Here is a 24,813-nt window from a genome sequence, read left to right on the forward strand (position 1 = left end):
CTCAACAGACCAGCACCACCCACCCCACCAGACATCCCACCAGCAACTGAGCTCCTAGACATCAACACCAACCCTCCCAGCAAGACAGAGATCACCAAGGCCATCAAGTCCCTCAAGTCAGGCAAGGCAGCAGGACCGGACGGAATACCACCTGAAGCCCTCAAGGCTGACGTCCAGACCTCAACCGACATGCTGCACCCCCTACTCACCAAGATCTGGGAAGAGGAACAAGTTCCAGAGGACTGGAAACGAGGACACCTAGTGAAGCTACCAAAGAAAGGGGACCTCTCACAATGCAACAACTGGAGGGGAATTATGCTGCTTTCTATACCGGGCAAAGTACTGAGCAGAATCATCCTAGAGAGACTGAAAACCGCCTTAGACAAGAAACTCCGGGACGAACAGGCAGGATTTCGACAAAACCGCTCATGCACGGACCACATCGCAACCTCACGGATCATCATCGAACAGTCCCTGGAGTGGCAGACCCCCCTGTACACAGTTTTCGTGGACTTCCAGAAGGCGTTTGACAGTGTTAATCGAGACGTCATCTGGAAACTGATGTACCATTATGGATTTCCACCAAAGTTTGTCACCATCATACAGCAGATGTACGAAGACGCCACCTGTCAAGTGATCCACGACGGGAAACTGACGGAACCATTCACCGTGCATACCGGCGTACGTCAGGGTTGTCTACTCTCACCGACGATTTTCCTGATGGTGGTTGACTGGGTTATGCGACAGTCTACAGCAGGCCGGAGGACAGGTATCCAGTGGACTTTTACTAGACAGCTGGAGGACTTGGACTTCGCAGACGACATCAGCCTTCTCTCCCATAGGCATCAAGACGCACAAGAGAAGCTCTGTCGTGTGGCAGAAGAAGCAGTAAAGACTGGACTCCAAATCAACATTGGAAAGACTGAGGCCATGAGAGTGAACAACAAGCAGCAAGATCCACTACAGCTAAACCAAGAGAACATCAAAGAAGTTGACAAGTTTGTTTACCTGGGCAGCGTCGTGAGTAAAGACGGGGGGACAGACGAAGACATCAAGTGCCGAATCAACAAAGCCAGACACGCCTTCAACACCTTGAGACCAATCTGGAGATCAACAGCCCTCTCACTCCGCAACAAGATCCGCATTTTCAACACCAACGTGAAGTCAGTCCTGCTTTATGGCTCAGAAACGTGGAGAGTGACCAAGACCAGCACCCACAAACTTCAGACTTTTACCAACAGATGCCTCAGAAACATCCTCAACATCAGATGGCCAGAGACTATCTCCAACGAACAGCTGTGGGCAACAACAAATCAGACCCCAATGGAGACTGAAATCAAGAAGAGAAAATGGAGCTGGATTGGCCATACTTTGCGGAAGCCTGAAACCAACATCACCAGACAGGCTTTAGACTGGAATCCACAGGGGAAGCGCAAAGTTGGTCGCCCGAAGCAGACCTGGCGGAGAAGCATTGAAGCCGAGACGAAGTCTACCGGAATGTCGTGGGCCGAACTGAAGAGGACGAGCCAAAACCGAGTGCGTTGGAGGAGTGTCGTTGCGGCCCTATGTTCCTCGAGGAATCCAGAGGCATAAGCAAGCATGATGTCACTCATGCAAATTGGGCAGCCCTCATCATTTGCACCTAGTTTTGACCGACCACAATGGCAGAACTCGTTGTCTTTCAATCTTTTTGGGATGTACGAATCACTTGAATTCTTATTCTCACTGTGATAGGTGATGCTGTAGGGATCCCCCTCTCGTAACCACACCATGCTGACAAATTCATGCCAAAACACAGTCCCCCACCTTGACGATTTCTTGACATTACATGTATTCTGCACATAGCAGGCAAGTTTAACATGTTTCGCTTCTCTCCCTTGCATCGAATTTAATCCTTGGCCATAACCCAGCTTCTCCTTTAACTGTGATGTGTGATATGGAATTGCAACTCCAACTGTCCAGATAGTTGGATTGATGCCATCGAGAAACAAGTAAAAGATATGGAAAAACTGCTGGCATAGGATCTGCAAATTTTTTAGCTGCTCCGTGCTGAACTCAACTCTTGAATAAAGGGAAACTGCATCTCGTAGCTTCATACCTCAGGGGCACCCAACGGATCGTTTCGGTAAATTATCTGTTTGGAAGGTCCTTAATCCCCTACAATTTTCTAAAGGGAATTTTCACCACGAACTTTCGTGATATGGGAAATTTAAGGCCTTGTGTTTTAGGATTGATAAAAATGTTGTTTTCGGGGGTACCGAAAAAAGGTCAGCTAAGATTTTTGGAAAGGAAATAAGACCTAAGGTTTTCGGGAAATGCGAAAAATGTCCTTCTAATTTCGAAAAGACTCAAGTTCCCCTAGAATGAACGAACAGATAAAAATATTATAGCGCTGCCTAAAATGAACCTGTAGAGCTTTAAAGCCACTCCAGATCGCCTGAAATAACGTTTCAAAGGATCTGAGATAAAATTGTCTTTGGGTGCCCCTGATACCTTCTGTTCTGAAAATGAGTCAGTGGATTGATGCAATTTTAAGGACCGCACTCATGACCGCACTCCTCCACTATCAGTAGCGACCTTCAGATCAGAGCACGAGTACGAGATTGAGTTCGAGTGCGACTGTCAAATTTCAGACTAGTAACGTCCCCAGAACTCTCACTAATTCCCTTTGTTTATCAGCGCATAAGGAGGCCTAAGAAACAAGATTGGTGCGACAAGCAGTTATTTGAACCACGCAAACTAGATTTGAAAAATCGTACTCGTACTCAATCTCGTACTCGTAGTAAAATCTGAAGGTCCCTAATGTTATGACGCTTACCCCCTGGACAATTACCTTGGCGATGTACACTGCATGATCATGTTAGTCGACTTTTTGCCAGGCTTGGATTAAATATTGTGACTTTCTAACCAAACGCTCTTCTGTTGTAACTTAAGTCTCCTTCGTTTAAATAAGCGGGCCTTACCTTGGTTCTGTCCATGGCCCTTTATTTGTCTCGATGCAATGCCTTCCATTTCACATAATAAACACGCGCCAATTCCTTAGCAGAAGAATGCGTCCCTCTCTCTTTTAAAAATTGTCTTTGCATTTCTCTGGTATCCCTTTGTTTGCAGACCTTAGAAATCCTCTCCTTTTTTCCTGCTGTTGTGCATCTTACGGTTTTCTTTTCATGGCAGGATCGATCACTATTTCGAAAGGGCGCGCTTATTCGTCTCGTTCCCGCTAAACTGTGATGAAGATCGCGGTTCCTGTGACTTATATATGAGCCCGCATTTCCATTTCATGATAGTTACAATTACCAAATTCAAACAGGCAGCGGCTTATCGCAAAACAATAGAAAACATTCGCTGACCGGAAATGCAATGTACAATTAGCAGATCCAGACGAAAAGATGGTGATTAGTTTGTAAAACTTTGTGCATAGGGCGCAGAAAGGCAGAGGAGTCACATCTGACAAGATTCAGACCAATGATTTCTTCACCGTGCAACTGCAGTGAAATTCGCGCAAGTCGATCGGAGGGGGACATTGGGGTTTGCGGTATTGCGGTAAGTCGAACGTGTGGTAAATAAAATAAAATGAATGAAAAACAAAAACAAAACAAATCTCCTGTACGTCAGTAGTAGAGCATCCGAACTAGTAATTGAAAGGCCTTGGGTTTGACTCCTGATAGGAGCACTCGAATTTCTTCTTTTTTTTGCGAGTACATGTATGTCCGTGTCACTTTCTAGAATAATACATCATTAATAATAATAATAATAATAATAATAATAATAATAATAATAATAACAGTAATAATAATAATAATAATAATAATAACAGTAATAATAATAATAATAATAATAGTAATAATAATAATAATAATAATATCCACTTCCTTATTACAAAACTATTTTACAAGGCTACAAAGTTAAAAGATTAACCCAAACCAAAAAGGAAGTGAAGCAAAACTATTATACAATAACACGGGTTTCAAAGACATTTTCATCGTCCTCAACCTTAAAGACAAAAACATTCACAGATCACATGTGGTCTAAAAAGAGGACTGTTCTGGCAGTGTTGATTACATCGGGGAAACCAGGAGAAATGTGGAGATACGAATCGATGAACATTCAAACCCCTCTAGGTCTAATGACTTTGAACCTGCCTATCACCTATAGTCCGGGGGATAAGCGACAAAAAAATCACAGAATTGTTCAAACAGTGATACAATTTATTCACAATTTTTATTAACCTCTTACTGGGAGTTACAAGATACAAATTATTGTACAATAAAATATACTGATATGACAACGTGAGTTTTCGTTTTTTTTTTTTTTTCAGTGTTCTATTTCCAGTCGTCTTCATTATCTAACGCACTAAAATCAAGGATATAATCACGCAACAGATCCACTGCTTCAAGGTCGTTTGGCTTTCAATCATTCATTGGGACAAACGCACTCGTAGATTGACTTGTGTTGCAAAACAACAACCACTCACTCTTCCCTGCGGATAAATGAAAGCCAACGCCGAAAAGCAAATGACGAGTTGCCCAAATACAGAATGCCGCGAAAAGTGGCATGTGGCGCCAAGTCTTTTTTTGGCGCCAAAATTTCTCGATCTATTCACCTCTGTAGATTGTAATATTTTAAACATATTTTTATCGGCTAAATATCGCTGATAAATCGCCTTTTAGAATTAAAAAAAACCCGCTCCCTTCATACACACAGAAAAGACCGGAGACATTTATATACGCCAGCACTCAGATATTTTTCTTAAAGATTAAACAAATTCAAACCGCTGATGATGAAATATGAACACACATTTGAGCATTGCGGGTCACTTAATTTTTAGATGGAAGATTGTTCTGGCCTAAATGCTCCAATAGAAACCAATTGTATTCTACGTAGAGATACAAAATAATTGGTCTTTTCGACAAGGAGTTGCATATACCCTGAGTAAAAATTATGTTTTCTTGTAAACTATTGAATAAAGCTAAAAACCTATTTCTAACAAAATTAAATTTCACCGAAAAAAAAACAAACATCAACAAACAAACATTGAATTTACTTGAAACAGTGACAAACACGAATACAAAAACATCAAAAAAAAAAAAAAACAAAGCGATAATATCGTAAAGCAAAACCAAAAATTGGACAACCTTGAATAACGTTCCTAACGAAAATGCAATACAAGTGACTTGATTAAATCACCATAATTACATTTAACACAACTAAGCATTGTTTGAGTTTATCGCTGACCTAGCCAAAAATATAACTTCACAATTCTATTTTACAGCCTTGTTCGCTTAATATTCCAATTCAATCTAAAAAAACGAAACACATCCATTCTTAAATACGACACGAAAAATTGTCAAGTGGTCAAATCACAACAATTTTATCACGATATATATAAAACCACGTTAGTCACGGGATTGCTAATAATTCTTGAAAGAACAAAGGAATGCCTTAAGTCAGTTAAGAGTCATAAATATTTCGCCTACAAAATTGAATACTACTGCTGGTCTCCTTCGCGAGGTTCTTTCCTTTGTCACGAAACGAAACGACACAGAAACACGCTTTGACCAATAATCAGTTACACAAAAGACTGCTTAATGAACAGTGGTGTCGTCACTTTACTCCTGCACCCAAATGTCCCCATTGCCTGATGTCATCTTTGATGCATCGATGACCTCATCATTATTAGCCAATGGGGACGCCCAAGACCCACGGAAGCTGCTTAGCCCGCTGAATGCATCGAGCTCTCCAGAGATGTCACTTCCAGCCTGGCTACTGAAGCCCCCCAGCCTCATGGGGGCCCCCGGGAGATCACACTGGGGTATGGCTTCATAATGCACCTGGGGTCAGGAAACAAACCCGGCAGCCTTGAGGTCATTGTAGGCCAGTTCCTCGGCAAGTTTGCGATCATCTCTTTCCTGTTTTTCCCTATCCTGCTGCTGCAGGAGGCTTCTACGCTCCTGAAGCAGCCGCCTGTGTTCCTCCTTCGTTTTCTTCTTTTTCTCAGCTTGGCTCTCGAGGCTGTCAATAGTAAGGCCGTGATGGGAGGCGTCCTGTAAGAAATGGATCGCATGAGTATCGAGTATAAAGGATAGAGTCGAGAATCGCATGCGAATGCAGGATCGAGTCGCGAATCAAGACTCGAAGCAGACAGTCAACTGTCAAACCGAACTGAAAATCGTCAAAACCAACGCGGGCAGTGAGATCAAAAACTAACATTGATGTTTATCAACCTGTACACGGTGGTTCTTACTTTTGAGTTTTTGAATGAGTCCCTGAAGTGTGACCACTGTGACTGAGATGAAAGCTACTGAGCAGGACTGTCCTGAGACCCTTTTCATTATGCTGTACACAATGCTTCTAACTTTGGATCCCCTGGAGGAAGCCCTTATGATCATGACTATTCATTTGAATCAAGCAGTACTAAAGTGTATCAATAGTTGTTCAGATAGGGATGAAGACATAGCAGACTAGAAACACCACTCTGACATTTTAAATTGATGTTTTCACCACCGGAAAATGAAGCATAAAACAAGCAGTTTTTGAACATGTAGCAGTCAACCATCTTACCTGTGCCAACCAGCTCTGCTCATTCCCTTGGTCTCCAGTCTCACGCGTCTGTAACAGCTCACTACCAAGTATTGCATCTGGGGGGCTTCCACGCTCCAACTCCTGAAGAGTCTGAGCATACTGCTCATTTTTATTTATTTGGCCTTCTTTCCTAACAAATATAAACAAGCACTTAGCACCTTTTGCAGGTAACATAAAGGGGGGACATGGATGGCCCAATGGTGAGAACACTCGCCTTCCACCAGTGTGGCTCGGGTTTGATTCCCAGAGTTGACACCATATGTGGGTTGAGTTTGTTGCTAGTTGTTTCCCTTGCTCCTAGGGTTTTCCGCCCTTCATAAAGACCAACGTTTTCAGATTCCAATTAGATCAGGAAACAATGGACAGAATAGCCACTCTCAGCATTTCCCCTGAAATTCCCATTTGTTTAATTATTCATTCATTCATTCATTCATTCATTTATCCCATCCTATATGAGCTACCGCAGTTAACTTGAAGAGGGTAACTTGTGCTGTTGTAAAGTTATTGCTATTGAGCACTTTGTGTTATATGCTTCAAGGTAGTTTCTGTGGACAAAACTATAAAGTGCTGAGCAGTACTGACTAGCATGAAATGTTCGATTTGTGATATTCAGCAAATTCACCCAAATTGAAGGATTTTACAAACAACCTCAATGAGAGAAAAAGGCCTAAGCATTTCTGTTCTATACATGTACAAGCTAATGTGAACATGTACATCTTCAAATCAAATTAACCTTAAAATGCGTATTGCACACTGCAGAAGAAATTCTGGTCACTTTCTCCTGATAGAGAATAGGGACCTTCCGATTTTACTACACCTACGACTTTTGAAATCTAGTTTGTGTGGTTCAAATAACCATATGTCCCATTAATCTTGTTTCTTGGACCTCCTTATGTGCTAGTGAACTACCGGAATTAGTAACAGTTCTGGGGAATGTGATTAGTCTGAAATTTGAAAGTCATACTTGTACTCAATCTCGTACTCTTACTCTGATGTGAAGGTCCCTAATGTTGCGAGATGAGACGGCTGGAATACACAAGAATTCAAGGAAGCATTGAAGAGGAATGAATGGTACATGTACCACATGACACAATAAGCACCCATCTAATTTAAGTGTTTTTTTGGAATCACACAACAATACCGCCATACTACTAAGAGGACCTTTTTCCTACCTGGAAAAGTCATCCAAGTCAACATATGGTGGCCAGAGCTTGCAAACCTAAATGGAGACAAACAGAATCATAAAATATTACTTGATTGCTTCACTACAGGTTTACTGAATTTCATTTTGTAGTTAAGGCGATAACTCAGAAGTAATTGACAATCAGTCAAAAACAAAGCAAAGGCCATTATGTCTTATTGATGAAGTTAAAACACATACAGTTGTGTACAGTCAAACTTGGTCATGCTAAGGACTAAAATAGCCATACATGGCATGTTATACTAATGGGTTAACAACAGGGAAAACTGGTAATATTTGTTTGGGCTCAAAAAAGCAGTGATAAATTCTCCATAAGAAAGTGCAACTGGCAGCCATAATCAGCAATGTAGTATGTTGATCAGGACACAAAACAACCACCAGTTTTGAGCACTAAAAGATTAATGTGTTAGCCCATAGGGATGTCTCGAAACACCCTCCCCACACATCCGCACTAAGGGAAATTTTTAAATTCAACACTTTGCGAAGATGCCATTTTCTGGGATTTTGGGTCATCAGTTCAAGTGATTTGAGTTTTACAAACCAGAAAATAACATCTGTTTCAGCAATGTCAATGTTATTGTGTTATGCACTGTAAAAGCTCCATTTAGCCACCTAGGCGCTTCTTAAGGACTAATTTTCTACAAACAAGCCTACATGTACCTCGTTTTCATGGTAAGGTCCCCATATTAGTGCAGTGTCTGGGGGTGGGGGCAGAGCATTGTTGCCATCTACAAAGTTTCCCCAGATGACACCATGTTGCCACTCCACAGGGGACTGTTGCCTAGGTGACAAACTGGAGTTTGATGATCGGCTGGCAGCAGGAGAGTGGCTGAGTGGGGAGCCACTGCTGACCCCACTGCTTGCACTGGACAGTGTGGTGTCCTTCCTGCTGGGCATACCAGACTCAAGGGGATCCCAGTCAGCAGGGTCACAGCTCCGAGGAGATGATGAATCAGTCTGCTAAGGAAATACCACATTGTATAATAATCATTATTAAAAACTGGATCATTGGATAATGTAATTACAGGGTTTTAATTGGCTTAGTGTCAAAAGGGATATCAACCATCAATATTACCATTCCACGTTCAATAAATAAGCAGACAAAACAAAAACACGACCACATTGTTTGGCATGATGGGAGACGCATCCCCTGCGGTTGGCATGACAAACAACTTATAGGGTTAACCCTTTCCTGCCGGTAACCCACTAGCCTTTCCCGCCCGAGGGAAATGTCAAATTTTCTAAATTGCTAACTATGAACTGGGAGACCACATGTCATATACCATTTAAAAGGTATTTTCTGGGGTGTGCTATAAATCACACCAACAGAGATGGAGGAGGTCACATATTAGAGTGAGAAAACTCAAAAATGAAAGAAGAAAAACATTGAAAATTTCCCTATTCGTTGTATATACTGGGTATCCCCCTAAACTATAGCTTAATGTACAGCTCTCAGTGCATTGCTTGTTGTCAGATATCAGCTGGACCCTTAACGTACAAAGGAAAAGAAAATCCAAAAGTTTGAGGGGTGGTAAATAAAGTCTCATATAGGAGGGGGGCATGATTTTATGCCTTCAATTTGTAGATCTTTCCAAGATCTTTTGGTTGTGCAAATTTCACACAAATTGACCAAATATTGTGCTCATTACTGCGTCTTGTGCCATATGGCACTTTTGGGCGGGAGAGGGTTAAAGAAAAAAATAGTACCCCCTGGTATCTATGATGTGGTTTACCACTTCTACAATTTTTCAAATGTTTCAATTTGATGCACTTACAGACTCTGACAATATCTCCTGGACAGAACTTTCTATGCATTAAAAACTGCAAATTAAGCTACAATTTGGGGGTAGATCTATCCCATGAAACGATCAGGAAAATTTTGTAATTTTTCATTTGGACGTTTGGAACTACATGTATTTCTGTCAAAGACCTGACTTCCTTCAGTTATCTTGACATGAGAAACAAATTTCACTCATGAAGACCTTTTAAATGGTACATCACACATACAAAATGGCAAAGAAAACAGTTCTACATGTACTGTAAGACTGAAATGGGTTAAAGACCCTTGTTGGTGCTTACACCAAGATTTGAAACCACCAACTCCAGTTCTACATGTACGTGAGAATCCAACCCATTCAGTTAGTTAGTGAATCCTTTGTAGGGCGAAATCTTTTCACAAGCGTAGAATAATTGAAGGCTGAATGATCCAACAAATTGGAGCCCCAGTGTGAACAAACAAGTCCATTCTTACGATAGCTAAACTGTTCCCATAAGGAATCACCTGAAGCACATACTGTAAAATGTGCATGTAACGGACAGTCTTTTTACCCTGAAGATAGCTTGATCAATCTAAAATGTTTGGTTTTAATTCTTCTTTTTCTTTTTAGCAGTGTAAAATAGTGCTGTTAAAATAATAATAATAATAACAATAATAATAATAACAACAACAACAACAACAGTAATAAACTGTATTAATTACCCTCAGCAGTGATTATAGCAATCATCGTACCCAGAGTCCTCAGGCTCTTTGGCAAGCGGTTAGTCACCAGGAGAGACTCTGGGGACATCGAATTTTATTACCGCAGGATTTCTGCGGTAAAACAATGGAAACCGTTAAGGAAAAAAGACAATCAAAAAATTTGAATTTTTTCGATGTCCCCAGAGTCTCTCCTGGTACCCACCTGCTGACCAAAAAGCCTGAGGACTCTGGGTAGCAGATTGTGATTATAGCACAAGTGCTCCAGTGAGGCTGAGCATTAAACGTTCACAAAGAAATAATGATCTAAATTTAATTGAACAATAACATGATCAACAAATCCCAACTGGAAGGAGGCAGGTCCATCAGCTGGTTATTTACAAGCCTGGCAAATGAGTTAAACTTGGAGCTACTGAGGAACAACTCCAGCTAACATCCAGAGCAGGACTTTAAACCAGGGACCTCTGGATTTCAATTTTTCCAAAATTCAGTTTCTGGTCTTAGAAGACTTCAGATCAGCAGATGCTCAGCCTTGAACCACTGACCAACACACTAAACACGGTAATTTTGAAGAAGAGCTCCCCAAACCGACTGTCGGTAAATTGTCGGCCGACAGTGGACCGACAGCTAACCGACAGTTTACCAACAGACTACCGACAGGCTACCGACAGATCAATTCCACCGTACAATATAAGTGAGATTATAATTCTACCTGAACAGTCCACGAACCGAACTTAGTTTATGGTATCTAAGCTTACGTTTTGTTACAAACAAAACACTGTTCCGTATTACTCGATCAAAATAAGCTGTAAAATTAAAAATATACATACATTCAGTAGTTAAAGAGAATCGAATAAGAGAAATGTCCATTTCGAAATAATTTTCTTTGAAATTATCCACTCTTCCCTCTAAAACTTCACTCAATTTCTCATCATTAAGCATAGTTAAAAGCGTTTTGGAATCGCCCTATAATGCTTTGCGCTCTTCTGTTTGTAAGTGTGTCATGTATGTCCACATAAAGTTTGTCTTTACTAACGTTGACATTTTCATCACTCTCTTGTAACAGGTTGCGGTGGCATGGTGTCACTCAGACTACTGGCTTTGAGTGAAAGGTTTAGTCTGCCCAGAAAACGACCGAACCATTACATTTGAGTTCAGATTATGATAATACTGATAAAAACGAGATGAAACATTAATGTTCCAAAGTGACCAAGTTGTAAACTTTTAGACAATACAAAACTTACCTCTCAGAAAACACGCGCGCATGCTATTATATTGTAAAGCATTTAACGAAAATAATTAACATTAGAATGATGATCCTAACGATCACGTGCAAAAACCAAGATGGTGGTGTGTTTACATATTTGCGCCTTCCCTCTTTTTACAGAGCGCTTCAAAATATAAAACAAAAACAGTATAATATATTTGCGTAGGATTTTTATGTTGGGGACAACTGTTGTCTGAGATTTTTGTTGTCTGAAATTCAATTATCGTAGTATCATTTAATGTGCATAAGAGAAAGCCATTAATTAAAAGCTACAACACATGACAGGATGATTTGTTGGTCAAAGACTTTATTTTATTTGGTGGCTCCTAAAGGAGCCGTTTGTTGTTTAACTAAGCGAACTTAGTTGGGAGGATGGAACTGGGCAATGTCAGCTAACAGGTTATCGAAGTGATCGCCTGGATAAACTTTCCGCCAGTTGAACTCGTCTGCAGGAGGCGCCTCAGGCGGTACATACCCGTGATGGCCAACATGCGAAGAGAGGGGAAGCTGTTGCCACTCAAGTTTGATGAGCGTTTCTACGAGTAAAACTACAAAACGGCTCTTTTAGGAGCCACCAAAACAACAAAACGGCTCTTTTAGGAGCCACCAAGTTTGCGAAAGTAAATGACCAACAATAAAATGACTAATAACGACAAATGAGGGGGATTGGGTATTAGTAAAGAGTTACGTCAAAAATACAATATGGCGTCCCAGCAACGATCACACACAAGCAGAAACACAAGTAAATTAAGCGAATCTAATCCAATTCCTTTTATTTCTTTGATAATGCATTTATTTTAATGTATTTTCAACCTAAATCCTACCGACAACTCACCGACAGATCACCAACAGTCGACCGACAGTCGGCCGAGAAACGGCCAACAGTCGGTCGACAATCTGTTGATAAACTGTCGGCCGACTGTTGGTCGTTTGTCGACCGACTGTTGGTCGCTTGTCGGCCGACTGTTGGCCGTTTGTCGGCCGACTGTTGGCCGTTTGTCGGCCGACTGTTGGCCGATTGTCGGTCGACAGTCGGTTTGGGGAGCTCTTCTTCAAAATTACCCTAAACACTATGGCCCTACACCTCTAAAATGAAATACAGCCATTCACATCACTCATCAATCACTTTTACCAATAACTTACCTTCAACTCAAACTCTTCTGAGATGCCAAGATTGAATTTCTTGTTTATTGGACATTCTACATCCAAAGGGAAATTTTTGGGTTCCACACACACATTACCCACAAACTGGTCGGCTTCACTGCCCAAGTGTTCCAAATGGAACTCAATCACAAACCAAAAACCATGCAAGAGATTTTGAATGATGGTATAGTCAACCTCCTGTTGATAGAAATGTAGGAAATACAGTAACTAATTTTGAAAATCAGTCAAAATCTACCTATCACCAGCTGTTATTTGTTAATAAACATCATTGTTGTTGTTTCCCACAAGAGTCTTGGCTGCAGAAACGAACCGTCAGTGGGCTGCTGTGGCTTATATGCTTCAGAGTAGAGTGAAAGGGCAAAAGCAAGTTGAATTTTTTTCTTCAAGTAATTTTCTACATTTTCTGTTGCTGAGTATTTGACCACGGTGACCATCAGGCAAAGATTGTTTCATTCCTGGCCAACACCCTCAGGTGCAACATAACTCTAAAGAGTATGACTATGTGATGCAATATTTTGACTGTACACCCTGCAGCAAATTTACATTAGTTTACAATTACATTCAGTTTTGTTCGTTAGGTCATTAGACATCACACCAACGTTAGAAATGATACAAAAAGTTAAAAATAATAACAATATAAGTTAGTACATGTGACTACATACACAATTCTATTTAACTCACTTGGTAATTTTCAGTCGTAAGTTTAAAATGTTCAGGGCATTGATGTTTCAGTGAGATGGCAATGTCTGAGGAGATACTGAATGGGAAAGTCTGTAACAAGTGATACTTGCTGGCAATTTCTCGATCCTTCACAGTCTATAAAAAATGACCAGAATATCAGGTCAAATTAATGTATTGAAGTCTCCCACTCTCGAAATTTTCTTTTCCTTCTAATCAATTTCATAGTTTTAACTTCAAGATTCTATACTTCATCTGTAAAATTTTACACAGTTTGTTAATTAATTGCCTTGATTTCCTACCATGTTGTAAAAGTGAAGTCCTGTATGTGCCCATTGATCAGAGATTTTTAAAAGAATGACTAAAACGCACTAAAAGAATTGTTCCACGGCCATGGATAGAACTTAAATTTTCATCAATAAAAGCACTTTATTAATTAGTCTACCAATTCGAAAACAGGGGTTACCATACACGTTTATACTTCCTATCGGCTTATTAGCTTGAAACATCAACAGCAGTCCTAAACCACAAATTCTTCTTTAAACTTACAATAACCACACAATGTTTAGTGGGCCCCCCAATTCAGGCAGGGTTTGAGCCGGGCCGCGCCATTGCGCCAATCCCACACTGCAATTGAAATTGTCCCTTAAAAAAAAACGGCCAAGGGGACAATTTGTCTCCTTCAAAATTAAGGGAAAAAACTCGAACGGAAGCAGACACGAAGGGATCCCAGAGATTGCAAGTTAAACAGAACGTGGAAAGTATATTTTACCGCACGTTGTTCCTTCAAAGTTCATTCTCAAGTCACATTTCACAATAGAAAGCTTTTTCGCTACAAATCGAAGCCAGACTGAATCAGAAAAATGATACAGAAGAAGAACAGTGAATTAATCAGGAAGAATCGGATGAGGATCAAAGGAAACCGAGAAAATCACGAACTTTCCAGAAAAGTTGGTTGTGAGATCACACATGGTTGCACTATGAAAAGGAGGCGATGTTCTGCTATTTTTGTCGGAAATCTAAGAAGACAACCCCTTTGTATCGGCAGAAGGGTGTACAAATTTTAGAACCTCAACTCTGCAAAGACATAAAGACTGTTAAGAGCATGAGGATGCTGTCAATGAAGAAGCTATGAGGGATACATTCAGCAACACACAGCGCCATGCTCTTAGAGAACAATCGCAAGCCATCCTCAGAGCAATGAGAGCCCTCTACTGGCTGGCCAAAGAGGACGTAACCACAGTCAAATATGACTCACTACTCAATTTTCTGGATGAAGTTGGCCTCGAAAGTGTTAAGAATCTTCGAGTGGGAGGAAATGCTACCTATCATTCTCATCAAAGTGCGGAAGGTATGCAAGATGCTATTGCTACTGTTCTGAAGTCTAACATTGACAAACTAGGGTTAGGGACTTTGATGTTTGGGCTAGAACCAACAGAAGAATTAGTACATGTACGTCTGCCAGTAATTAAGAAAGGAATTGAAGTTTACAAGGGGATGCCGAGACGAGATTCTGCTGTGAAATGTTTTGAAGTATAAAGTATAGTCATTGATCCTCTGTTTAAATATGTCGAGAAAAAAAAGTATTGACACTAATAACTTAACTTTTCTTGTTTGTGTTGATCACTGTTCTTGTATTACAAGGATCAGCTAAAAAAAAAGTTTTTGTTGGCTTGCCTGTATCAATGTAAAAAAACTGTTGAATAAAAATTAATTTATCTGTCCCCCTAAAAATAAAAATGTCCCCCAAAATTTTAGCCAAGGGGACAAATTGTCCCCCAGTGATCAATTCCTAGCTCAAACCCTGTTCAGGAGTCAAGAATGCAATATCTTGTGCTTTAAATCACAATAGATGGCATGCTAGTATTAAGCACAGGATTTACAGCCCTGGCCCTAGTTGTTCAAAGAACTTTATAAGTCTACCAATTCGAAAACAGGGGTTACCATACAAGTTTACACTTCCTCTCAGCTTAACTACCTTGCACATCAACAGCAGTCCTAAACCATAAATTCGTCGTTATAACTTACAATAACCACACAATGTTTAGTGGGCCCCCCAATTCAGGAGTCAAGAATGCAATATTTTGTGCTTTAAATCACAATAGATGGCATGCTAGTCTTAAACACAGGATTTACTGCCCTGGCCCCAGTTGTTCAAAGAACGGATAACTTTATCCACTGGATAAGTTGCTATCCAGCAGAGCAAATATACTCCAACCAATTGTTTTGCAAAGTTTTCCACGCAATCCCATTCTTAAATTTGACATATGCTTCTACTCTAAGACTATTCACAAATTATACATGTAGGACTATCATGAAAATCTTGCACACATTTTACAGTATCTGCCAGAACTATCCAGTGGATAAAATTATCCACCCTTTGAACAACTACATGTAGGACCAGCTGTTTTAAAACTGAACATTGCCGGGGTAACAAAACACTTTGAGCTGCAAATCAACTGAAGTATTCTTCACTAAGGAAGAGAAAAACTAAATGTGAAGTGAAAAGGAAGCAACACGACAACACAATACTGAATCTAGATGTGACCACTGACTCTTCAATCCTCTGGTTATAAGACAATTAGTCAAACCATGAGTCCAACAGGAAGCACAAAATTACCTTAAAGGTAGCATCATCTTGATCATGTCTCATTATCACAATCCGCAGGTACCACACTTGTCCAGCAACTGCCCTTGATGCAAAAACTGCAATCTGAACTTGAATTTCCTCCTGGTAATAATAATGTAAATTAAATATCAATACTTACAGCCAGTATTGCGATTGGTCAAAGAAATAACCTAAGACATTTTCAAACACAAATACTTCACATGATCTAATTAATGAATATTAAATACAGTTATTAAAAACACTGAGTTAAAGTTCTCTTCACTGTTAGTATTAATATTATTATAAAGCTGCCGGGATTTTCAGCAGTTTACATACATGTAATTTATGCAGTATATTATCAATGAAGCTTGCTGAGGTTACCCAAGTGCATTGTCAGAAACAGTTTGATAGTACATTACTTGCAAAAAATTTCGGACGATTTTAATTTCGGACAAAAAAAGTGTCCGAAAATAAAACCGTCCGAAATTTTTAAGCGCCCGAAATTTAAAGCGTCCGAAATTTTTACAGTATAGTATAAAACTTTAAAAGTACTTTCTGGGCGACAGCATCACATATTCAAAGCCAATGTACATGATATGTTTAGAATTCGGATTAGGCGGCTTTGCTCAGTCGTTCTTTTAATCACTGGAAAGGTAAGCATTTGAGACACTGCTTGAGTCATAAGCTTGATTGGGTTTGTGTTATTTTCTCGTTGGTGTATCCGGCTGTAAAACCTTGAAGATACAGTAAAACTATAATTTTCAAAGATTTTATTTCAGTCTAATTCATGTTTTTTAGTCGTAAATTTACTTTGGGCATGTTTCAGCGCAGTGTCTGAAATGTTTGTCCGAAAATTGTCTGAAATGAGGGAAAAAGGATCCGAAAATTAAACAACCGAAATTTTAACGTCCGATTGCAAGTAATGTAGTCAATGTTTTTAGACAAAAGTACAAGTATGTACATGTATATACATGCCCAATATGTATCCTACTCACTGGTTTAGAAAGTCCTATACTCCTTACAGCCATCTGGGAGTCTGAAAAAAGACATTTAATTAGATGAGCTACTGGACTAGTTAAAATCAAACACTGATTTGAAGTACATGTAAACTATTACAATTATTAATAGTACATGTAAGAATGGCACAAAACTTTAAGGTCTGAATATTCAAGAACAATAATTAGCTTGAATATATGCTTTGAGCATTTTTTCCTAGACCTCTTTATTTTTCCCAAGGCATGAAATTTCCCAACCTCGTTCCCAGGGCCTCTCCTCTTCATGTCCCAGGGAGCGAGAGAGGAGAGACCGTGGTTGGGGCTGGTCACGTGTCTCCCAGAATCTGGGAGATTACAAATAAATGACTGGAGAGAGGGGTGGTTGAGTGTCAGTTTGCCTATACTAAGTGTACCGGAGATGGGAAAACATGCCCCAGTCAAGTCAACTTGCGATTCGCGTGTGTTTCAAAGGTCATGTCAAGTGGTCATTCAGAAACCCCTAAAAAGGTATATAAAGTGAGGGAATCTGTGAATGTGAGCTGCTATCGACATTGTAAAGCAGTTGGAGATACAAGTCATTGGTGAAATCTTTACAGCAAAGGGAATCGACTACTTCTGGTGGTAGCCGAGGAGCTTTATGGCCACACACTTCCACAAAGTGAATTTTTGCCACATCTACTTTTAGAGTGGTCAAGTCCATGATCTCTGAAAGTCAGGCATTGTTAAGGTCAAGCGGTGCATCGAGGAGTCATCCTCCGCGCCGCATTTGACGGCCAGGAAAGAATCAAACGTGACCGGAAATGTATCTCGGAGCCATTGTAGCCGCAGACTAAATTAACACCATCAACTGGAACAAAGGTTATTTCGTTATTGTTTTACAACGATTACGGTATTTCAAAAGTGTTTTCTTTGTTCATTAAAAAGATCCGTGAAATATTTACCATCTACATGTTGTTATACCGTACATCCTCCTTCCGAAAGTGTTCTGCTTATGTGCTGTTTCCTGTGTATTGTTTGTTGTTGCAACCCTGCTAACAGAGCGTTTCTTTCTTGCAAATCTTTTAGCATGTGCGTGGTCGTTCGCGTCTCTAGTATTTTGCATCGTTGGTTTGTTTACGTCCCGAGAGAAAAGGGGACGTAAACAAAACAACGACGCTAAATACCGAACGACTGCGCTTATGCTAAAATATTTTCCAGAAAGAAACGCTCTGTTAGCAGCGGAATTGCTGCAGAATGTCCTTTCAGAACGGTTAGACATAGACCCAATTCCTTTCAAGTTTCCTTCCTTAGTTCTTCAGATCTGATCTTTCATCAGCACATTCAAAGCTAGAATAAACCACGATTACAACTCCATGAATTGAAGGGGAAGGCGCTGTTTGTCCACGGTTAATTTTGTCATGTATACACAGTGATTTTCCAAAGTACAGCGCTTCGAGACAACGGACTTTGTTAAGCTTTCAGATTAATGCTACAATGGCTCGCAAAATTAAGACTACTGAAAAACATAGCCAGTTGAATGAGTTTTCGCGTGGGCTTCGCACAGCAAAGCGGAAGTCTTGTTTCGGAGTGGACAATAAATCTTGACAAAACATAGCAAGTGAAGGACTCCTCCCTGGGTCTAATTTTTCTCTGGGAGACACGTGACCAGCCCCAACCAGGGTCTCCCCTCTCTCGCTCCCTGGGACGTGAAGAGGAGAGACCCTGCAAAAGAGGTTGGAAATTTCCGCCAATAAATTCTTCCTACTACCAACCCTCTTGCCAAGACTGTCTTTTTGCCACAGCATTTGATCAAAATGCACTTACATGATTGTACTCTTCTAAACAAAGCTTTATCTCTTAAAGCCATTACTTGTCTTTGTGATGTAATCTCATAATAATTATTGTGGTCTGATAGCACTTGCTCTTTTATTAAAGGTGATGCCGTAAACAAGAAAAGGAAGGTACCCATAAGGACATCCCAGACTTAAGTCCAGTTGAGTTTTACAAATATACAAGGCGTGTGAACTGTGGGTCAAGGCAATGGCAAACCTAAACTTACATATATAGAGAAATACATTATTATTTTAATTGTTAGCTAATGCTTATCACTACAGTCAATGCTTTAAACTCCAATCAATACAATGAGTGCTTAACCTTAATCAAAGTTGTCAGCACTTAACCCTACATGTTCAATTGAGTGCTTAACCTTAATTGCTATTTTCAGTGCTTTGGGCCCACAGTAATTGGCGCTAGCTGTTGTGGTCACCCTGCCTTAACCCAGTAATCGTTTATTTTCTGTTTCATGTTGTTATGTTCTGTTTACAGTCTTAAGTTTGAAGGCGAAGTCAAATAAATAAGTAAAATAAAAAAATACCTGACTGATAACTCAACTCATGAGACTTATAAAACAAGTTTTCTCGGCTTGCATCCCTCACTGGCTCGCAGTTAGTTAAAAACCCAGTACAGGTGATCATAAGAATAATTTCATTTTTTTTCTTTATCTTTGAATAGAACACATTTCTTTATACATGTAGAGAATAGCAGAAGAAAAAGACAACCAGCATGCTTCTTAATAAGCCCCACATGCATGCTTCCAAGTGACTGGGCCTGTGAGTCATTTCCAGGTTGAGGGCTTGACTGAACAGAGCACATTATTCAATAAATCAAGGACATTAATTATGATTAGGCCATAGGGAACAAAAAGAATAGATCTATAAAAAATCAACTGTGAGCCAACTCGTGAATGCGGAAGAGGATAGTGGTAATGTGGTACTTGTTAGTCCAGCAATTCAACAAATTAGCAATGCATATTGGTAATAAATAAACATTAGTATTTACACAACTTGCAAGTCGTAAAGAAACAGCACCCTGTTAGTCTAGAATAGTTAGAATGTCTAATCAATGAATACAATTTACTAAACAAAATACATGTAAAGGTCTAAAAGTTTCAAAATGTTAGATGAAATTCCATTCTCGCGTAACTTGGGTGAATTTGCTTGCGAGGACACGTGTTTGTTTACAGGGCAGCACTAAAATTATAAAAGCCATAATCCAGAAAACAGAAACCGGAATCCGGAATCCAGAATCAGAAACTATAATGAATACGGTTAGGAATATTTAATGGCGAAATACATGACTTGGGGTAAAAAATACAGAATAAAAAACTCATATCACTTGTTGGCATAAATGAAAGGACTCTTTATAAAGGAAGCAATGTCCTATGGGACAGAGAGAGACAACATAGAGGTGACTCGGAGACAACATTAATTGCTTCACACCGCACAGATGGCGGACTTTCCAATTAAGAGGTGGTTAGTTGCGTGAATGCATATCTTCTGCCTCTTTTGTTTCGTCTATTTTCCGGACACCCCGCTTCAACTTGTTTTGATAGAGTCTTAATAGAGTTTCAAAGCAAAACATAGAGGTGACTTATAGACTATGAAATTAGTTTTCTTAAGTTCATGGGCGATCAGTTTTTAACCCGTGAGAAACACTTACTTTTCATTGGCAGGAAATAATGACTAAATTAATTAGTTTTATTCTCTGGTGTCACCTATCGAAAAATATCAAATTTACATTTGACGAGAACGTTACTTTGAACTAAACATTCACTTTTTCACTAGCATTAAATGTTTTATTTTCATATTGTAGTTTCCGATTCCGGATTCCAGATTTTCCTTTCCAGTTACTGTTTTCCTGATTCTGGCTTTTAGTGCTGCCCTTGTTTACACAACATTATTCCAAGTTGCCAAGTTTCCTCAATAAAAATAGGAAATATACAAAAAGCTTTCCTTAATAAACAAAAATTTACTCAGATAGGTCTTAACTTGTTATGCATTGTAGCCCTAAGAGCAAAAGTGTATAATTTTTGCCGCGAGACACCTTGCAAGCGATTTGAAGTCAATTTTGAAGCGAATTTATCAGAGCATGTTTTTCAAACATTTTGCAAGAACTGTTCGGAAAATGAAAAATCAGTCTATTAGAATAGTATTTCAGTACAAACTCACATTAGAACCTGTAATAATATTATTTGTGTGTTATATTCCTAGAAGCACTTGAACGTTACCAAAGTCCGCAGATTAAAAGTTGATTTGAGATCCACCTGCTCATCAGGTTGATAAAACCACAAATCGAAGAAAAATGACTTTGCCGTTAATGCATGATTTTCCCCTGTTAAAGCTGTTAACCATTCCTTAGAAGTTCCTCTTTTGATTCACCGTTTTCAACATCTCAAAATTGGAAAATTTTCGGACCAATGTCCGAGTAAAATTTCCCTACATTATGATAACTCATTTACTGTGCATTCATGAAAGTTAACAACCCGCCCACCAAGTGAAAATCCCCAGATCGCAATAACTCGCTCTTGCACATGCCTGCATTCATGAGTCAAAAATGGTACAAATTTACAATCAAACATGCCAAATTAGATTTCACCATGGACAGCCAAGTCAGACGTGACTAGATAATTATATCAACCTGGTATTCAGAGTCCTCACATGGTCTGAACACTAAATAAATTATTTTGTTGTGATTGTGAATTTACATGAGTTAGTGCAACTGTCACACATTTAAGCTGTTGAATCTTCCTAAAGGCTTTCTCTTTTCATTGTTAAATCTGCAAAGGCCATGCAGCCTTTTCTTTCGAAAACTGGATATAATTTGCCAACATGAAAATTCACAAGTGAAGAATTGCAGCTTTTGAAACTTGGATAGGAAATCTAATCTTTCCTGGCAGTGACAAAAGTGTTTTAAAAGTGTTATCGTCATTTCTTTTTTATTTACTTATTAAGTGTTGTAAACATTTACAAATGTTGCCCACCTCAAAATAACCCAACTAATTGTGAGCAACAATTTGTTAAGTGTTTTCTTCAATAATAAATAATTGTTATTGTTATTGTTATTGTTATTGTATAGTCATACTTTGTACAATTATGCAAATTTTATAGTACTTTGAAATCACTTACAGTGTAGCCATGCACAAAAAAATCACCTTTTGATTTCTCTTGCAAAATCAGTCACCTCTAATATATTAATTAATCTCCGAGAAAGATGGTAAATATCAAGGCAAGCATTAAGACTTATATTTTTGGAGAATGCAACTCAGATTACCTGTTTAATTGCTATTTGAAATTCAAAATTAGAATTTAGAAGGCCGAATAAATCAGATGAAAATGTTCATATAAGCTCATATAATGCTCACACAGCCACAAGGTAACATGTATTATTTAACAGGATTTTAATAAAGTTCTTACCTCACTGTCACATATACATGTATTTTCGTATTCATTCACAAACCACATCGTCCATAATTGCTTCGTCTGTGTCTTCAGTAGGGGAAAATCATCTTCGTCAGCAAATCGAAATTCTCCATTATTTTCACCTTTTCCTGAGTCAATGTCGAGCACAGAATCATCTCTTCCAGCCACTATCTTTAAATCACCGCTTTGGATTCGTGAAGCGTAAGAAAAAGTCTCAAAACTCGACCAACTTCAACCAAAACAGCCGACGTTTGCCATATGGCGCCAAATGTGGTTACACAGTAGTTGCCAGTCCCTAATATCGTTCTGAGAGACTCGACAATGCAACGGGAGAGGCCTGGGGCCCGTTTCTCGAAAGTCCCGGTAACTTATCGGGCCCGGTAAGTTGCCCGGTAAGCCCCCGATAAGTTTACGGGTGTTTCTCGAAACTCCCGTTATTTACGATCCCGGTAAGTTGCCCGGTAAGTTGCCCGGTAATTTACGGGAGGTCATGTCCTCCCGTAAAGTGCCCGTAAAGTTTACGGGAAGCAACAATTTTGTTGCAAGAAAACAAGATGGCCGCCGGAGGCGGTCATTTAAGTCCCGGTTTGTCGGTCGCGTACTTACCAAGAACGATTGATTTTAGACAAAATAGAAGAAAGAGAAATAATAGAAAGATACTGGTTATCCAGGGAAGTAATAAATTCGCTTGTTGACGAGTTACTGGAGGAAACCTTTCGAGAGACACCATACAGTACGAGAAGCAGTCCGCTGTCCGCGAAAACACAGGTAAATATTTTGCAATTTTAGAACTAGAACAAACTCCTAATCCAGTTGGTTTCAGTCGGTAAAAACCAGAGGTACTGTAGTTTGCTCAGGTGGTTTCGAATTTCGGTTATCCCGGGAGGACTTGCAATTTTGCGCCGTAAAGCATTTCATATGCCTGCCCGTACGTACGTGGCCCTTAGATTGTTTTTGTTTGAGATCTAAGATGGCTTTTTTTACGTAGAAACTGCTTCCGATCGTCCGAAAAGTACAGTATGTGAATTACCGAATTAGCTGCATGCTGCATTTACTACCAAAATACCGGCCGAACTGAAACTGAACCCACTCAGTACTGTAAATAAACACTTCATAAATTCGGGAAAAAAAAACGAAAGTGATGGAGGTGTCATTTTCAACTACAAAAAGACAGGAATTTGTGTTAATGACCTAGTGTAACATAGGAGTTCACAGGACAAACAAACAAACCAAAGTAAATAAAATAACTGAGGGCAAGGGTAGGGTAGGGTAGGGGGGGTGGGAGTAAATAAAAAACATATGAAAATATTCTTTGGGCCATGGAAAACAGACATACAACTGAACTGCCCAAATAATGTATTGAATGAATGAATGAATGAATGAATGAATGAATGAGCAGCCACAACAGCAACTGAACAGGCAGACATAAGCAAGCCAAACTGAGTGGCAGCATGGTACAGACAAGAACAGCTGCACAAGATATTTTCGGGCATGAGGCCCACTCTTAGACGTACCAAACGGACAGTTGAACATGCACTAACACCATCCATCAGATGGAAAAGCAAACAAACAGAAACGACAGTCCCTCAGTAATTTAAAGAATGACTGAACAGCCACAGTTGTGACTGAACAACACATAGACAATAGAGTTAAACCACCATGAATAAGCACCAAGACAGTTGGAGGTATGGCATGAATGGGAACAGCGGCGTAAAAGGATAGCCTCCAGAGTATATGTTGATCGAGAATTCTTATGGTGTGGGATTGCTAGATTGAATTAATTTCTTTATATAAAATTACATTTTCATTTGAAATTTGGTGGAGTAGTTTTTTGGAAACCATTAGCAATTACATGTAATTGGCATCAATTGGATTTATTTGGAGGAATAATTTGAATTTTTTTGGAATAGAACCTTGAATATTTTTTTTTAATTTGAATTATTGAATAAAAACTTGAACAATTTTGTGAACAATAACTTGAATAATTTTTTTAAATTGTTATTGAATAATTATTTTTCAAGATAATTTTTATTGAAAATTCTTTTTCATCCACAGGGGTTCAACTGACAGAAGAGGGCTAACTGAGAACATCAGGAGCAGGGGAACAACTGATGGAAGAAGACTGAGTGTGAACAACTTAATTGAATTTTAATGAAAAATGTAATTAAGAAAAATGTATATACATGAGTAATTGGGAGAATTAAATGAGCTTGAAAACTGCACTGGCAGTGCCGTCACTCATTAATCATTAAAAACAAATCCTTTACATGTGATAATTAAACTCAATTTTTGCTAAATGTTGCATAAGGTTAGACATACTTGTATATATTGGAAGTGCTAATTCTTTTAAAGTATTTCAATACTTTCTTTTCCTTGTAATATAGGACTTCATGAAAGTAAAACTGACTATTTTTGCTAGTGAAACAACATGAGAATGTGAAAAGTTAAGTGGCCACCTTGAAATGACCAAGTAGCAACATTTTTGGCATACGTACAGTCTGGTTCCTGTGTCAGAAAATTATATGGTTCCATGCTCACTTTGTAATTTGAGGGCTCAAATCTGCCACACAATCAGCTTCTGACTTAAGCCATTAACCAAAACATA

General features: G+C 39.3%; 2 protein-coding genes and 2 long non-coding RNA genes across 5 annotated transcripts in view; 2 read left to right on the forward strand and 2 right to left on the reverse strand.

The window, feature by feature from the left end:
• LOC146484166 (uncharacterized) overlaps positions 1-1,593 on the forward strand; it is a 3,347-nt gene extending 1,754 nt beyond the window's left edge. Inside the window, exon 1 of the mRNA XM_085105498.1 lies at positions 1-1,593. This exon is cut by the window's left edge and continues 1,754 nt beyond it. Coding sequence (XP_084961624.1) covers positions 1-1,593 — 1,593 coding nt within the window.
• LOC146484165 (uncharacterized) overlaps positions 1-3,224 on the reverse strand; it is a 16,521-nt gene extending 13,297 nt beyond the window's left edge. For both annotated transcript variants that reach the window (XR_014863737.1, XR_014863736.1), the window contains exon 1: positions 2,964-3,224. This is a non-coding gene — a long non-coding RNA (uncharacterized LOC146484165). The remainder of the gene's footprint in view (positions 1-2,963) is intronic.
• A 2,320-nt stretch (positions 3,225-5,544) lies between these two features.
• Positions 5,545-22,431, reverse strand: LOC146484167 (uncharacterized). Its single transcript, XM_085105469.1, has 8 exons — positions 22,203-22,431; positions 15,989-16,099; positions 13,372-13,506; positions 12,670-12,867; positions 8,444-8,743; positions 7,755-7,801; positions 6,562-6,712; positions 5,545-6,044 (listed from the first exon to the last, which is right to left on the reverse strand). The coding sequence occupies exons 1-8, from the start codon at positions 22,248-22,250 to the stop codon at positions 5,838-5,840; spliced, it is 1,197 nt and encodes a 398-aa protein (XP_084961595.1). The 5' UTR covers positions 22,251-22,431; the 3' UTR covers positions 5,545-5,837.
• Positions 22,432-22,761: 330 nt separating this feature from the next.
• LOC146484168 (uncharacterized) lies at positions 22,762-24,430 on the forward strand. Its single transcript, XR_014863691.1, has 2 exons — positions 22,762-22,976; positions 24,264-24,430. It is a non-coding gene; the product is annotated as an uncharacterized LOC146484168 (long non-coding RNA).
• Positions 24,431-24,813: the final 383 nt, after the last annotated feature.

This window comes from Pavona decussata, unplaced genomic scaffold (genome assembly GCF_977016875.1).
Source record: "Pavona decussata unplaced genomic scaffold, jaPavDecu1.1 SCAFFOLD_37, whole genome shotgun sequence".
NCBI classification, from domain to species: domain Eukaryota; kingdom Metazoa; phylum Cnidaria; class Anthozoa; order Scleractinia; family Agariciidae; genus Pavona; species Pavona decussata.